The sequence below is a fragment of the Pseudopodoces humilis genome, chromosome 6, assembly GCF_049639895.1.
Source record: "Pseudopodoces humilis isolate 2021_Gansu_Grassland_sample_001 chromosome 6, ASM4963989v1, whole genome shotgun sequence".
Lineage (NCBI taxonomy): Eukaryota > Metazoa > Chordata > Aves > Passeriformes > Paridae > Pseudopodoces > Pseudopodoces humilis.
The window spans coordinates 10,894,788-10,912,216 of NC_142205.1; the positions used below are offsets into that span (position 1 = coordinate 10,894,788).

General features: G+C 39.2%; 1 protein-coding gene across 3 annotated transcripts in view; it reads left to right on the forward strand.

Annotated features, from left to right (window-relative positions):
• AFAP1 (actin filament associated protein 1) overlaps positions 1-17,429 on the forward strand; it is a 115,071-nt gene that overhangs the window by 76,732 nt on the left and 20,910 nt on the right. For all 3 annotated transcript variants that reach the window (XM_088056493.1, XM_014263229.2, XM_088056494.1), the window contains exons 6-9: positions 451-630; positions 10,014-10,106; positions 11,612-11,696; positions 14,814-14,963. In XM_088056493.1, coding sequence (XP_087912619.1) covers positions 451-630; positions 10,014-10,106; positions 11,612-11,696; positions 14,814-14,963 — 508 coding nt within the window. The remainder of the gene's footprint in view (positions 1-450; positions 631-10,013; positions 10,107-11,611; positions 11,697-14,813; positions 14,964-17,429) is intronic.

Consider the following 17,429-nt stretch of genomic DNA (forward strand, 5'->3'; position numbering starts at 1 on the left):
CATCTTTGCAATTGCAGTGTGTAGGCACTGATGTAGATTTGCCTTCATATGCTGGCCTGTCACTGGAGGGCAAGGTAAACATCTGGCTTTAAAGTTGTTAAGTTACAAGTTTATTCTGCTGCTACACATGAACAGATATCCTAAATCACCCTCTCCCTACCTGACCAAGGTCAAGGTTGAGTCTTAAGGATAACACAGAGACACTTAATGCTCTCCATATGTTGTACCTGCCCTGCAATAAAACATCTATTATTGTCAGTCTGAAAGTAATTTTGCTTTACAGAGTGGATGAGTTCATTTTGGCTAAACTCTGCAGTATGTGGAAAAGGGATGTGCAAAATACATTCAAAAATTTATGAATTAAAAATATAGCATTTGTACATAACAAGAGCTTTCCCCCAAGGTTCAGAAAGGTAATATCTAACTCTGGAACTTTCCTTGTTTATTTAGTGTTACAAAAGCTCCAAGGACCAGCAGCCCCAGATGGAGCTGCTCCTGAATGACTGCAGTATCACCTACATTCCCAAAGACAGCAAAAAGAAGAAGCATGAGCTGAAAATCTCTCACCAAGGAGCAGATGCCCTGGTTCTGGCAGTGCAGAGCAAAGAGCAAGCAGAACAGTGGCTAAAGGTAAGGGGGGGTTTCTGTCCAGGAGTTTTTCTACCCACAAAGGGATCACGTTGCTCAGTTGCTGTTACAAACAGACACAGACAGCACCTTCCACACAAATCCAGACCACTTAAATCCCATCTAATTTGGGACTGCAGAAACACAGACTTTAAGTTCAGGCCTCGAAGCAATTCCCCAGGGTTTACCCAGTAGTGCTGCTGTGATGGTTTTCACTACTAATAGCACAATAGTCTGGCACAGAGAGGAGAGGTGGAAAATTCCCTTCCATCTTCTTCTCCAGAAAGATATGATGGTTAGGGCACACTGCTGGTGAGACAAAGGTTCAAATTCCCTCAGGTAGAGGCAGCTGGCACCCATATTATTCTGGGCATGGTGTCACCATTTTAAAAAGAAGACTCTCTGAGGAGATACCTGTTTTAATTGCTCTGGATGAAGAAAAATCCTTTAGCTTCCCAAAGGCCATTCAAGTTTCCTAGTTCTGGTTTTGCAACATATCATCTGTTATGGTTTGTCCTGGGAATGCAGACTTCTGAGAAAACGGGATTTTGTCATCTTCTATTCCTCTCTGTTCAGTGTCTGCAAATATGGAAAATCCCAAGGCAAGGGCTGCAATTACAGATCCTAACCAGATTACTAGTATTTATGTAGAGCTTTGCCAGTCTCAAAGGTGGAGGTCAGTGAAGTAGTGTGGGAAACTATCACTGCAGTTGGAGTAGCAACTGTTTATAGACCTTGAAATCCAGCCTTTTAAATACATGTATAACTCTGAATGCATCAGTCTCATTCTCCATGCTGTGCTCTGATCTAACCTTATATGGCTCTCCTTTTTCTAAGAATAAATTGTATTTTTCCAAATACAATTGTATTAAACACATAGGAATTTCCTGATGGCAGATAGTTTTTCTGCAGAAGAGGGAGACATAAAATTCAGCTTAAGCGGTATAAATTCTGCTGTGGGCTAATGTACTAAATGGAAAATTAATCTGTAATTTCCTATTTTGCAATATTTGAATATACCTTTTGGGGGTTTGTGTGTGTTTGGTTTTGCCTGTGACTTTGTATCCCAGCTCAGAAAATGCTCTCTCTATTGTCATTTTAATAGCAACTAATCCCAGCCATGTATTTGTTAGGTTTCTACTAACATCAGTATCTTGTTCTAAGTTTTAAAGTCATGGAAGTGTCCCACTAGTTCAGCTAGCATTTCAAAACCACTGATTGGAATGAAAAGAAGTTCATAAGTCATATTCCCTTCCAAGGGAATTCCGCTGTAATTAGATCATAGTAACTGCACCCTTATTTCCTGTGTTGTTCTAAATTCGGGTTTAGTAATGCTGAATTCATTGGCATCTATCAGATGTTCTTTCATAAAAATTGCTTTATTTTTTTTAAATTGTATATAAAGCATCCCCACACAGGCAGACAGAGCAGTACTAGATTTTTCCATTTCCCAGATACATTCCAGCTCCTTCAAAATGAGAAAAAAAAAGGGATTTAGTTCAGTTGCATGTTCACACAGTTGTGTATTCTGTGTGTCTGCAAAGCATTTGGAGACAGTCTGACAGCACTTTATTCAGCTCCTTCATGCTGCAAAGCTCCCTATTAATGAAATCTTTCAAGTACATGGCAGTGTTACTATACTCAACTTCCAAGTCCTCAGGGCTGCTTCCGCCCTTTGCTTCTCCAGTACAAATTGCCTGTCCCACAGCTAACCAGAAATGATCTGTGCAGCTCTTGCAACAGCTCCAGTGTTTTCCAAAAGAAGTATGGCCTTTGGAGAAATAAAATAAGCGTTGCTTTCTGTATTTTTTAAAATACACCAAAATGTAAGGATTTTTTTTTTTATTATTATGTAAGCAATTACACTTGATCATTCAAGCTTTACTCAAAATTAGCTTCTGAAAATCATGTGTGGCTTTGTGTAGGACATTCTTACAGTGTGAAAGAGGTCACTGCTTCATCTTGGGACATTTTAGCTTTCCCAGCCTGTCAGCCAGAGGGCCAAGGTGCTTCCCAGTGCTCTGCCCCTTACATGTGATTTCTATAGTTAATAAAATGGGCAGATCCAGAGACTGCCAATGAGAAGGAACTCTGCAGCCACAATTTTAGAGCATAAGATGCCTGCTTGGTCAAAGATACTGTGCCACTTGAGGCAGATTATCACCCAGAGGCAATGGGTTCTCATGAATTCCAATGCTGAGGGTCACATTAAAGCTTTACATTTAATCCTAAAGAGATCAAAATGTTTTTGGAGGCCAAATTGTCCTTTGAAAGCTAAACCAAATTATTTTTCTTTCCACTTCACGCATGTCATCAGTACACAATATGTTTATTAAGTAAATAAGTTTAAAATATCTATTGGAAGACAAATTCTAAATCTATGTAGAATACTTTAGACCCTTTTTTTTTAGACCCCCAGCTGATAAACATAGTGCAAATTGAAGTCTAGACTGGAAACCACAAAGGGAGTTTCAGGTTTACCAGCTAACAAATGCTTGATGAAAACAGATAGCTGATGTCACCAAAGACCCTGTCAAGATTTCAGAGGCAGGAGCAAAGCTAGTATAAATTCAGGCTAGAGCTGAGGTCATCTTGGTAATATGGTGGGCAACAAAAAGTGGTGGAATTTTCCAGACTTGAGTCCTAAAATGTTCCCACAAAAATGTACATGAAAAAAATGTATGCAGTTACACACTCTGACCCAAAAATGATCTTTTTCCATGCGCGCTTGACTGTGTGTGCATCTGTGTGCCCTTTGGTGGTCAAGTAAGGTCTGAAATTTTCCTGTTTGTCTCAGCACATCCAACTGACTGGTAAAACTACACTTATTGTCAGCATCCCTGGGAAATGCTGCATTAAAAATAAAAGGACTAGTAAGACCATGACTGTACAAGAATATGCTTGTTCTGTGGCTTCGTTTATACAGATGAATGTGCTCTGTGTGCAGAACCCTCAGACTAGGCCACAGAAAACTGTACTCAATATTAAAAATACATGGATGCCAAATAAATTAACTTGTAGAAGACTGGTAGAAGAAGGAAATGGTGACTGGTCCCACAGGCTTTTCTTTCTCCTAACATTCCTCTTGAAAAAATATTTCTGATTTATCATGCATGAAATGTAATATATCATTCTGGAGTACTGGCCTTGATTTTCATTTTTCCCTAACATTAGGCACCCTTAACTTCTCTTTATTTTACAGTGCTGTGCCACTGTGCAGCAATCTCTTCTGCTGAGGGTCTGTAATTGAGCTGTGAATCTTCTACAGCGATAAGGAGACATTTCTTCATCTATCATTTTGACAATGCTCAGTCAGTTCTGAACTTGTCACAATAAGGGGGGTGTTTTGCCCTGAAGAGAGAATAAAATCATGGTTGGGACTGTATCCAGTCATCCAGAGGCCCTGCAACATTCCTTGTAGGGCTGTTTAGCTGGTTCACCTACCCAGTTTCTCTCTCTGATTAACTGCATGTTGTCTCTCATGAAAGTCTTTGAAAACATCTCTTTTTTTTCACTGCCCTGAGTTTAGTGAAGGGAGTCAAGTAACTTCTGGCCTCCAGTCTTTATGTGGACAGTTTTACTGAAGAGTAAACTACTGACAGAGCTGTTCTTTAGCCAGTTTATATCAGCATAAAATTGAGCTTATAACTGTAAACAATGTGTGGCTCTTCTGCTTTCTGTGGGAATTTCTAGCTAGAGATCTTCAAACTTCAAGCATTGCTTTCTTGGCTTATGTAATGCTCCCCAAAGAAGTTATTATCTCCATTTTGTAGCTGAGTAGAGTCAAGTGCTGAATGGTAAAGCCTTTAAACTGGCTGAAAAACAAGTGGTTTTGGGGATGCATACTTAGTACTAGTGATTTCCATGCAGTGTTAATTTGTAACAAACTTAAGGAGTGTACTATAACCCAAGACAGGCCAGGTTCTTTCTCCATTGCCTATCACCACCAGCAGCGAAGGCTGTGCAAACTAAATTAAACAATAAATAATAAATAATAAACAATAAATAAAAATATAAATAATAATAAATAATAAATAATAAAATCCTGGGAATTACACCCCTGTTGTCTCAAACAGACGGTTTAAAATACCTCAGTTCAAGTCACAGCAAGGTCAGTGAATTTGCATAAGAGCTGTTTAGGGCCTCACCTGCAGAAGTGATGGACCAAGCTGCACGTGGGAGTTCTGACCAGTCTGGGCAGAGCCAGAGGATCCCAGCTTGGCCGTGAGCCAGAGTTTGTGTCTGTGTGACCAGCACCATGGGAAACAATACATTATTTAAAAGAACCAGATGTGTATGTAAATTAAGAAAACCCAACCAAACCACCCATGAATACAGAACCACAAACATCCCACTTACTTGTTTTCTCAGTGATAATCTTCCTTTGGGTTTCCTGGCTAAAATCACAAATGCAAGCTGTCGCCATCAGAGCAGAACCCAGGAGGGCTGGGACTTTCACCTTCACTATTCCTCCTCTCTCCTGCTCACAGCTTTGGATGGAAAATTGTTTAAATCACACCTAGCTCAGACTCACAGCCTGAAGTGAGATGTGCATCTCTGCACCATCCAGGCTGGGGATGCAGCTCCCCTGGCACAGGACACCTCTGCCCTTGGAGCAGCAGCACCTCCTGCTACCCTCCCCAGCCTCTGACGAGTGCCACCTCCCTAGGCTCTGCCTGATCCAGCAGCCATGTAAGTCAATGGACTTCATGGCAATAATGCAGGAGAAATGATACAGGCCTTGTCTTGGTTGAGTAAGTCAGAAAAGTATTTCTAAGAGGATGCACAGGCACTAAGGACGGGCTGACTGACTGCTGGTCTGCCAGAATCTCATCCTCACTTTGCTCAGGCAAATGGCAGTAAGGCAGAAAGATTAATCTTTCTAAGCTAAGGGATACCTGAGAATAATGTTTTCCAGTACAGAAGGTAAAGGGGGTTTCTTTCTGAGACTTAAAGTGTAGTCTATGATGGGAATAATTTCTGCCTTTCCTGCCTAGGATTTTCCTTTAGGTAAACTCCTTGGGGCATTTCTTCTCTGCACAACACTAAGAAGAGTTTTGCTGCTCTCTGAAGAAGGAGGGTATTGACACTAACATATATCATATGAAACAGTCCACAAGAGAGAGAAAATGAGGATATAGTCATGCCAAAATGACAGAGTCCCAGAAAGTCAGTACTCTTCCAGCAGTGAAAAAGGAGTGTTTCAGGAATGGGAAATACTGACTTACATCTGGAGCCAAACCCTTTTCCCTCTGCTGTGTTGTACTTAAGCAGACTCAAGCTTTGCCATATTCCTATTTCCAGAGTTAAGTGGCAGAGCCAAGGGATACAGCCCATCCCATTTCTATCAATTCCAGTATTTGCGAAACATGTGGGCAGAGGGGGACAAGTGGGTGGGTGGCTGGGTGGATTTCTGGCCTGATTATATAAAGTAAAATAAATGTGCAGTCAGGCTGTGAGCTCTGTCTTCAACTCAGTCATATTAAAAGTGTGAGCTTCTCATATGAGTTCCATGAGAACAAGATGATACAAAATGCTGTAATCACATCCCTGTGGTAGGGAGGCTGTAGCTTGAGCTCATCCATGGTATCCACTGGCAGAGAGGACTGCAAGCTCCTGGAGCACAGACCAACTTTTAGTCTTATTCCTTATCAGGTCCCAAAGAGATCAGCCATAAAGAACTATCTACAAATGTACTTTTACTGAGAATTTGTTTGGTTTCTGTGTGGCAGGGACTGGCTGGCAAGCAGCTGGCTTTCTGGTTTTGCTACAGAGCCAGTGTTTTTATCTGGAGCTTGGAACTTTAAAGCATCCAGAGGAATCTAATCTACTTTTTCTGACTTTGCATGTAGAAAGAATAAATGTTGGGCAAGTATTTTGCCTCCAGTACTGGCGTGTCTTTTACAATAAGATACAAGAATTATAGAAATTTGTATGTAGGTATGAAGTTTTTTACAGTAAATGTTAGTGCTTCTGTAGTAAGATAGTTTAAAAGAGAGAACTATTCCAGACACACCATGTGGCAGAAATTTCACTGACTTCACCCGTGGCTCAGGGCAGGGAATCTTTCCAGCTTCCTACCTACAAATATTTCCCCTCTGTGCTTTATGTCACTGCACTCAGTGCTGTACTCTGATGTCTGTCCTGATCCACCTGGGGATTCCAGGTCTAAAGCCCAAGTCTGATTCGGAGCACCTGAGGGAGCTGGGGCTGGTTAACCTGGAGAAAAGGAGGTTTAGGGGGAACCTTTGTGTTCTCTACAGCTCACTGAAAGGAGGCTGTGGCTGGGTGAGTATCAGTCTCTTCTCCCAGGTAACATGTGACAGGAAAAGAGAAGAAGATCTCAAGTTTCACCAGGGGAGGTTTAGATTGGATTTTAGGAAAAAACTCTTCACTGAAAGGAATGGGCTGCCAAGGAAAGTGGTGGAGTCAGTCCCTGGAGATACTTAAAATACTGTGTAGATGTGGCACTTAGGGACATGGTTTAGTGGTGGATTTGGCAGTGCTGGGTTAACAGTTGGACTCAGTCTTAGGGGTGTTTTCTAACTAAACGATTCTATAATTCTATAAATAAGGAATAATAATACAGTTCAGGTTGCAGAAGCTTTTTCCAGGTCTGCATTTGAAAGTGGCGCTTCTGAAGTCTGCTGATCATAACATTGTAATGCTAATTGTGGTACTTAAGGTTCTTGCAGTGGAATAACAAAAGATTATTTTAAACTGATTTAGTTTTGAAGCTGTCCAAAGAAATAATGGGTCTTCAGTTTTCTGATTACATTTGCTCAATAATTTTAAATATTTGAAGATAGTCTGTTTATGATCTCAGTTTGATTTTCCTGCCAGATCACACCATGTGTGTGTACATGTGTACAAAGGCATTTGTGGTGAGAAAAAGAGAATTATTTCCTCTTTTTAATGTGTGAGAAAACTTAAGCTGTTAATGGAATATTTGCCATTACAAGGTATTCTCAGTGCAGCCTTCCACATGATGCCATTTTATTAAAAATAACACTTTTGAGGATTCAATTTTTTTTTCCTTTCTGGTTTTGAATCTATATAAACATATAAAAATATGTTTATTTATATTTTTATACATTTCACTGCAATGGATAAAAGTTTGTTGAACTCCATTCCTCACCCTCACAATTACTTTTTAATGAAAATAGTGATCTTTTGTTTTCATATACCTCCAGAAGATGGAACATAGAAAAAACTGACAAGAACTTTTGAGTCTTGTGATTGAAATTATGCAAGTTGGCAATACTGGTGGAATGTTTTATCCTTAAAATTTTGAGCTAAAGTTATATGCATGTGAAAACCAGATTTTTAATGGCAGCTGTCTGCAAATCTAATTATAGAGAGTGCATCCAGGCAACCCTTATATATTAAAGACATTTCATCCTGGTGAGGTGGAGAAGAATGAGTTTTGTGCTGTGCATTGAACACAATTATATTGCACACAGAAGGTGATGAACAAGTCTTTGCCAATGAACCTTTTGAACCCAAATGAAGTGTTGGACCCTTGAATATCCATTTACTTTAGATCCTGCCACCAACTCCCTTTTGACAATGTATCATTTTAAAAATCAAAATTTAATTACAACCCAATTAAACACTTCAGTTTCTCCTTAAATATGTGGGGTATGATAAGAACCGGATTTACTTGAGTGCATGACTTAGCACATACTACTCAGTTAGTGCTGCCAAATCATTTCCCTCTGTTCTGTCTGTAACTCCCATTACAATCTGCCTTTGCCAGAATTAACTAACTGTGTGGTGTGAGCAGATGCTGAAAACATAAGCCATTGAATCAGGGTCATGCAGGAGACAGAAATGAATGTTCCCAGAAACTGTACAGTCAAATTTCTCTAGGAAGAAGACAGCAGTGTATTTGCACCATAGTGAGGACCAGCAATTGAAAAAAACCAAAACAAAACCAAAAACCAGACACATTAAAAAAATCTTATGATTTTTGGGAATTCGGGGATTTGTTTAACTCTGCCACAGATACATCTACATATTGTGTTACAAAGGACAGCAAGAGCCATGAAAGGCTGATCTTATTTCTGGAACAAAATATAGGACAGGTCAGACAGGAAAGGATGCTGAAGTGTTTTGAGACTCTAGGTCACAGATTAAAGTGCAGGTTCATCTCCCAGCTTTGCTTAGGTTTTTTTATGTGTCATTGAGTGAGTGATTTCATCATTCTTTAGATCCTGCATTCTCCCTCTGTAAAATGGGGCTGGTGCTCCTCCTTTCTTTATGGCGTATAATGCCTGTAATTCATGATGTGCTCCTGAGTAGCATAAGGGTCTTTATAAGCTCATAAACACTATATTTGTTTTAGCTTCAGCCTTAAAGGGAGCATAAATGCTGGGAAAGGACTGTTTGGTGCCATCCTGGGCTTTTCAGTTTCCATTTGAAACTCAGCATGAGTTTGGATCGAGAGCCTGTTCCCATCAGCACAAAGCAGTTTCAGGCTGATAATGGGCTGGTGGTAACCTCTCAAGAGATAAAAACCATGGGGAATCATCAAACATCCTTACTCATTGTGTATTTTTACATTTATGTAATTTCAGGTTTTTAAGTTCTTCAAATTCCATCAAAATACCAGCAAATTCCTGGTTCAAGATTTTTCTTTAACTTTTAGGAGTAGAAAGTGCCATTTCCATTTGCTACAAACATATTTACAATTACTTTGACCTTTAACTCTTAAGTTAATGTGCAATTATAATAAAAACATGCCATGAAATACCACTGTGCAGTGTTAATTCTAAGCTGATCAGCACTTCATTAGTTCTCTGATAGCAAAAAAAGAGCATCTGTGTAATGTATTATACAAAACTCTTGTCCATTGGCTTGAGGTACCTTGGATCCCATTTTCTCATCATTGTAGTGAACTTGGTTTGGTGGTGTCAGCTGAGTTCATACTGCAAAAATAGCTCATGGAAGTCAGCAGTCCTATTGGTTTCTTCACTTAGGAGAGCCTTGGAGCTTAGTCTGTTTAGAAACTGAAACCTTCCACCTCTAGACTTTGTGTCTCCTTCAGGTCATATATGAAATGACTTAGGGAGGGAGCATGGAGAAGTTCTTGTAGTGTCAGCCTGCCTGACAACTGCCAGCCTAGTAATGTCTGTGTCATTCTCCTTTCCATTCTCCTTTCCATTCTCCTTTCCATTCTCTTTCACATATTATATAAACATACACATACATATATATACATACACATATATATACATGTATATAATCTATAAAATAATTATTATTTAATAATAATTGTTTATAATAAATAATAATTTTAATTAATATATATATATATATAAATTTTCTAATATCTCTGATTTGTATTTTATGAATCATTAATAAGTTTTGCCTTGTCTCCTAAGGTTATAAAAGATGTGTGCAGCAACTGTACAGGAGCTGTAGACTCTGATGGGCCGTTGTCTAGTTCTCCAGTACACAAAGTGGAGCTGGAAAAGGTAAAGTTATCAAAATGGTGAATGCAAAATTCCTTTTGATTACTCAAAGAGACACTGGTAGGCACTGGGTGTAAATCCCTTGCTGCCTTGTGTTGCTGTTTCAGGCACACAGTCCCTGTGTTGTGTTGGTTTGGTTGGATATGTGCACACATCCTGCAGAACTGAGGTTTCTGCCGTCTCACTTTGTTTGGCTGTGAACAAGCAGCAGGCTGGCTTGGGTCCAGCTTCTCTTCAGCCACAGAAGGGTGCAGATTAATGGGTCTGATACATGTGCTGAGATGCAGAGATGGTCTCCAACAAATGCAAAGAACAAGCAGGGGTGTCACTCTTGAAGAAGAGTAAATGAGGGTTATACCAGGGTTTTAAGGGAAAGTCTCTTATTTTGGGGGATTTAGTCCATGAAGAGCTCCCTGGGCATGCTGAGATCACTGTTTTGGCAGACCCTTCCAAGCATTTGTGTCTCAATAAAGAAACTTGGCTACTCACACGTGGTACTTGGCTACTCCACTGCCTTGACTCAGCAGGATGTGAGAGCACGAATTAGAGAAGTGAGCAGCTTTGCAGTGAATGATTGCTGCATGACCAGCACTACTTTAAACCCCTGCTTCGTTAAGGCATCTGTGTGAGCAAATCTCTCTCCAGCCCTTGCTTAAAAATCCCTCTGACAGAGGTTTCATCACCCAGTTCCTATTGGGAAGTGCCACCCCCCTGGTGGAAGTGCACCACTGCCTGTGGCGTTATGTTGCTTTGATCCTGGGAACTGTTCCAAGACAGCCCAGACTTCCTGGTTTCACAAGCAAAAGCTGTTGTGTTTGCATGTTTGCACACACCTGCACAGTATTGACAAAGTAACTTAAAGTGTTGAAAAGTAGGGGGTTTTCTCTAAAATGCTTGCCATGAAAATGTGTGATTTATTTTGTCATTCATTCCTTTTTGCGATCGCCTTATCTTGATAATCTTCTTCATGGCTTCACCACTTCTGAGTAATGTGGTCATCAAAACTATGCTGTCATAAGCTCTGTCTGCTCCAACCCAGATCTCATGCATAACCATTACAGAATAATCAGTGCTAAAAATTTATTTCAAAAGCCTTTCTTGCAAATATTGAAAGTACTGAAGCACCTTATAGGAATACACTATTTTCTGATAAGTTGTAATTGCAAGTGCATGTATGAAGCATTCTTTAAAGATACAGCGTTTATTCTACTCATATCTGATCCATGTAATTCTTTATTGCAACATTTAGAGTCTAGAAATACATTAAAATATATGGTGAATAATGAATATTTCACTGTTTTTAGTACACTTTCAAATACATACTATTTTATTGTTTCTGTGATTTTTTTAAACTGAAGTTTTTATTATCTCCTAATTCTCTTCTAAGTAGATGACAGCTTGAAAGTGTATTTTATTTCACAGTAAGTATTTTTTTAAAGGGTACTCATGACACTTGATTTTATGGAGGTGCAAACATTGTGTGTCAGCTAATCTCTTTGCCCCTGCAGAAGTTGTCATTTGAGAGGCCCAGCTCAGATGGGGAAGGTGCTGTGGAAAATGGCATCACTACTGTGTGCAATGGTAAAGAACAAGGTATGTCTGGTGTAAGTGATGTGTGCTTAGAGAAAGGGAAATATTTCACTTTCATCTGTCCAAAAAAGTAAAGTTATTGGATGGTTTTATTTGGATTCAATTTAACTTGAAAGCTCAACTGTGTCAAGAAGGATTCCTTAAATTTTGGCAGTAACATAAGGCATTTGATGTTATTGTGCAGGTAAAATCAATATAATTGATATAAGAAAACAGAATATAGAAATTTTGATTTGGCCTTTTCTCTGTTCAAAGGTACAGTTTTTCAGAGCTTGGATGACTATAGGCAAGTAACAGTTTTAGTGACTGTATAGTGGCAATATAAATAGTGGTGTAAAACTTCAAAGCAAAAAAGCTATAATTAAATACTAGAAGGAAAGACATATTTATATACATGTATATATCTATATCTGTGTGTGTGTACATAGATACCTTCATATATAAACTATGATAATACATATGATTTTTATATTAAAAAAACATGTACTCATGCAGTATCAAGGTATTTTTGAGTACATATGTATATAGTTTTGCATATGCTACTTTGGAGTCATGCATGTTCTGTAGTCCTTATAATCTAACAAAGGTAAATCCTAAATCCAGAGAGAGTTCTGGCCAAGTTATATTTAATACACTCAACCTTTATGCTCTCTTCTCCATCCTCTTCCCTGCTCCACAAAGCAGAAGAAATTCTGTGGGTTCCTTGATGTGCCACATAGCATGGTGTAGCTCAGATAAGGGATTTTTCTGCTGTTAAGTGCAGGGTAATGTGAGCTGCAGTGAGCACAATGTCAATACTGCCCTTGGTGCCAGCACTGTCTCGCCTTTTGACTCATTTCCCTTATCTCCTCCCTGGGTCATTTTCCAGCATTTCCTGGCTGTACAGATCTCTGAACAGTATGGGACAATGTCATGGTTTGTGGTTTTTTGAAAGTTGTGGTATTGTGGTACATTTATACTTTTTTTTTTTTTTTTTCACATTTTAAAATCTTCTATTAAGCTTTCATAAAACTCCAAAACCTGTGGAGAATCATTTGTGACCCAAAGCCTGTGCTGTCCATGATGTCCAGAGGTACCTGGTGGTTCAGGTACCCTGCAGAAGGTGTGATGATGCAGCTGGAAAAACAGCCCAGCTGAGGTGCCTCAAGGAGGGTCATTTAAAATACCATTGGCTTTTGAAAATTGACTTTCAATACATAGTAGGAAAAACAATGGGCATTAATGACTGCAAGAAGGCTGAAGCGTCCTTGATGAAGTTAGCTGTGCATTTTTGAAATGGATAGGAAGTGTGTAAGGGAGTAGGTGGGAAGGAAGGCTTCAGAGAATGATCATCTCCAGCTGGCACCAGCCACCAGCCTCTGCTCTGCTCATAACCAGCTGCTTACTTTGCTGGGGGGAAGGAAATGAGAATAAAAGGCTTCTGTGAAAAAACATCACTGGCAGTTGGGCAATTAGTATATTCTTTAGACTCAAAAAGATTAAGTCATGAAGGCCTTATTTCTGCTGCCTCTCTGCTCTGCAGGAAAAAAAACCCAGCAACATAAAGGGAAGACAGGACAGAAACACAAACACTAGAATGGCCTAATTCCACTGTTGGCCTTTGGCTGCTGCTGTGTGGGATGGAAACCTGCCTGAGGACAGGTGCTGTGCCCCCAGGCAGGGGTTCATGAGCTGGGTGGATGGGTGGCCTTCCTCCCTCCAACAAGGGAGCCTGTTTATGTTTAGAGAGCACAGTGTTAGTTGTGAACACCCTTCCCTTGAAAAGATAATTAGGCCTGAATGTGTTGGAACTGGCCGGGGGACATCTATTGGCACTTGCAGAGCTGTCTTACACCCTCAGCACTGGCAGATTTGTACAGTCATGGCTACAGATATAATTTCTAAATAATGTTCTATGATTGCTAACAATTAAACTAAATATGATAAATTATCCCATGGTGAGTCCCGAACTGCTTCTCTATTTTCCATGCATTCTTCTTCCCAGCTCATTAGTTCATACAGTCATTTCTCATGTGAATATTTTCTCTATTTTTCCCCTCAGTTTGTGTAAGTCCATAACCACTAAGTGTTCCCTGTTGCAAAAGGAGTTTATATGTTGGGGATAAAGATAGAGCAAATCAATTAGTAACTATTTTAAGTTAACTGTTCATCAAAATCACATATCAGGGCAAGTTGATGGAATTTTTGCTGCCTTTTCAGTTAGCAGAGACTTTTGCTGTTACCAGAATCCCATTTAGTCCTTTGAATGCAGTTTCTGAAGTTTATTTTGTTTGTTCTGTTTTGCAAATAAAAGGCCTCTTTTTTTCTGAATCTGTTTAGTCTTAGAAACTCTTCTTTAAAAAAAAAGTATTAGGATTTTAATCTGGTAGATACTTTTAAAAACCTTATCCATAGTCCTTGCCATATTGCATTCAGTGGCTGAACATGCTTCAGGTCTCAGAGTGGTAATATTTCTAGTATCAAATGAAGTTAGTGGAAGCATAGACTGGATGTTAGCAAAATACCTCTTTTCAGCAGAGTTTTTTCTTTAGAGTGGTCACAAAAATGGCCAGCTTATAGCTATTGAATATTCATACTGATCCCACTAATTTCTTAGTAGTTAATTCATAGTCTTGTCTTGTCTTTTCTTTCTCAAATGTCCGTTGTGATAAGATTTCTTAACCTAATTCTACATAGAAGTAATTTTGCTAAACAAGCATCTTGCTATCTTTTTTGTGTACCTAATTATTGAAGTATTTTGAGAAAAGTGTTTAGGAGCATTGAAGAAAACAATGAAGAAATGTCTGAATGGATTTTTATTGCTGTGTATATAAGGTAAATTTATATACATGTACTTCAGTTGTACTCCTAAATTAGATGATGACTTCTGTGGAAAAAGACTTGAAGCTTGATTAGATTAAATGAAGTTGCAAAATCGATTTTTGTTTTATTATCCTTCAGAATGCCACTGTTTTTATAACACAGAGGTAATGAGAGGTAATTTGTCTCATTGAAATCTGCAACTCTTGTACAAAGGTGTGTCTTGCATAGGATATTTTTGTCTGAACTTCTGTTTTTATTCAGCTTCTCTCTCTTGGTTGGTGTACACACACTACTAAATAGACACTTCTTTCTTAACAGTAAAGAGGAAAAAAAGTTCGAAAACAGAAGCCAAGGGCACGGTGACTAAAGTAACAGGGAAAAAAATAACGAAGATCATTGGTTTAGGAAAGAAAAAGCCATCAACAGATGAACAGACCTCATCAGCTGAAGAAGATGTTCCAACATGTGGTAAATGATTTTTCCCCTTGAGTCTTAAATGCTCACTGCTATTAAAACTTTATAGCATTCTAGCCTATGAATTTCTCTAAAACTGCTTTTACTGCAACAATTCTTCCCCCAGCATTGGAAAAATGCACCCAGACTGCAAGAGGAGTAATCAAGAGTTTGTCATTTGCAAAGAGATTAAAATAATTTGACTTTTTAAATAAAATGGTAACACAGTCTCAGGTATCACTGCTCTTTGCAAAATTGAGGAGGAAGAGAAATGTGAACAAGAAGCATAAAGAGACAAGCACTGTTCTCAAACAAATGGTTATAAAATGAATATAGGCTGAACTATGAAATAAATTGAGGCTACAAAGTAGAAGACGGCTCTTGGAAAGTGATCAGGTCTTTTATAGTAGATTGTGGTTAAGGTTTTATGGAATAGCAGACAGCAGTCAATTGGCCTCAAGCAAAGTGATTTGAGTTTAATTATGGGTTCCTAAAGTGGTACATATTCGACAAAATTAAGTAACAAATTTCTAGTAAGCTATTTTAACTCTTTATTTTGACCATTTCATATGACAGCTGTAGTGCTCAAGGAAGCATATAAAAAGGCATGCAGAAATGCTTGTGTTTTGTATCATAGCTGTTAAGATTTGCTCACAATTTAAGACTTTGTGCAATGGACTTAGCTGATGTCCTCACAGCTCTGCTATTTTAAAACAATGCAATGGACTTACATTCTCCAGTTTATCTTTGGGTGCTTCAGTATTAGGTAGCACTTGCATACCTCAATGAGATTAAACTTACTCTTCACCCAATCCCTTCAGAACAAGAATTTCCTTAGAAAGCTTTGAAGCAGTTGCACCAGATTCTGAGTTTGGATTTCACCCATTAATTGACCAGAAAAACTTAGGGAAACTCAGAAGTCTGTGATTAGGGAGCAGTTGGCAGAACTCATTGGAGCATGAAGTGTGATAGATGCCTGCCCAAGGTGATGGATGGTGGTGGTCCATGGACCACCAGAGAGAACTTTGTAGATTACAGGTGGCTTTCAAGCCACACTTTGGGAATCATTCACATAAGCAAACTTTGATTAAGTGTATGTATATGTGTCTATACATCAGCTAAGAACAGATGTGATTTATTGACCAAAAGAACAGCTGGGAAAAGCTGTGTCCAGCCAGATGCATTGTCCAAAGCATCTGGCCTCCATAAGGGCCCAGACTTCAGTGCTCTCATACTCCGTTGATTATTCTGCATTATGTGAGAAGCTAACCACAGGTGTACAATCTAATCCCTCATATTTCCACCATTAGTTTGGATATGGACATAAATACAGATTCAGCCATTACTATTTGCCTGCATTTGGCTCTACTCAGCACCACTTGCAGTTTTTAAAGGAAAATATATGAATGTCTAGGCTTTGGTCATTGCAGGAAGTCTTTACTAGAAGGAGTTTCTCACCACCAGCAGTTTGGCTCAGTTCAGTGGCCTCTGGGAGGCTGCTCCATAAGTTGAAGGTTTTTACACTTTACTTCCCATGAACAAAGGGAAAAATCCCAGCAGGGCTGCAGATGTCACCCAGCTACTGTGGAAACTAAAACCCACCTGCACTTGTTGTCATGGCAAAGCTCTTGCCTACATCACTGCTCCTAGACTGCCTGCACTAAGCTGAAGCACTAATGCCCCAAAGGGGAGCACTTGAGGCATTTTGGTCATGTCAGCTTGTGAAGGTTTAAGCAGAGATAAGTTGGGGGGAAAGTAGGATCCTGCATAGTTCAACTCTGAAGCAGGAAGTTTTGTGAGAGCTTTTCTGAGAGGCGCACTGGCAGCAAAAGGGAAAAAAATGTCAGAAAGAAAGGACTCTCACTCCAAAACAAGCTGTATCTGGCTTGCACAGGCAGGTTTTTTTCATTTCTAGGGATTGTAATGCAATGCACAGTGATACAGGGTTTTGTTACAGGAGGAGGGAGGAGAGCTGAAGAGTGTGATTATCACAAGGAGCCAAAACCAGAGGATTAAGCACATCCTCATTTTTTATAGTGCCTTCCAAGATGTGCACAATTCTGATCTGCTATATCCTGTTGGATCACACTTTGACATTGGAACCATAATATTGGAAAGAAAACCCAGAGAAATTAATAATAAGTCATAGTTTTAATGAAAACCAAAGATAGAATTCTATAACAGGATTAAATGAAAATCGTGTCTGAGATAGATGACAACTTTTTAACTTCACTTCTGGCTTTTGCAAGATATCATTTATTTCCCTCCCCATAGCCTGTTTGGAAGCAGCAACATGCTGAATTCATGTACTATTTGTAATGTGGAAGCAAAATTCAAAGGTTTTGGTTTGTTGTTTTTTTCTACTTCCAAACTATACTAAGGCAGGAAAAATGGGCATTGCTTTGATTGTAACGTTTGAGTTCCTTCACAGAGAAGGAAAACCACAAAACTCTACCCATTTAATATTATATGCCTAGACAC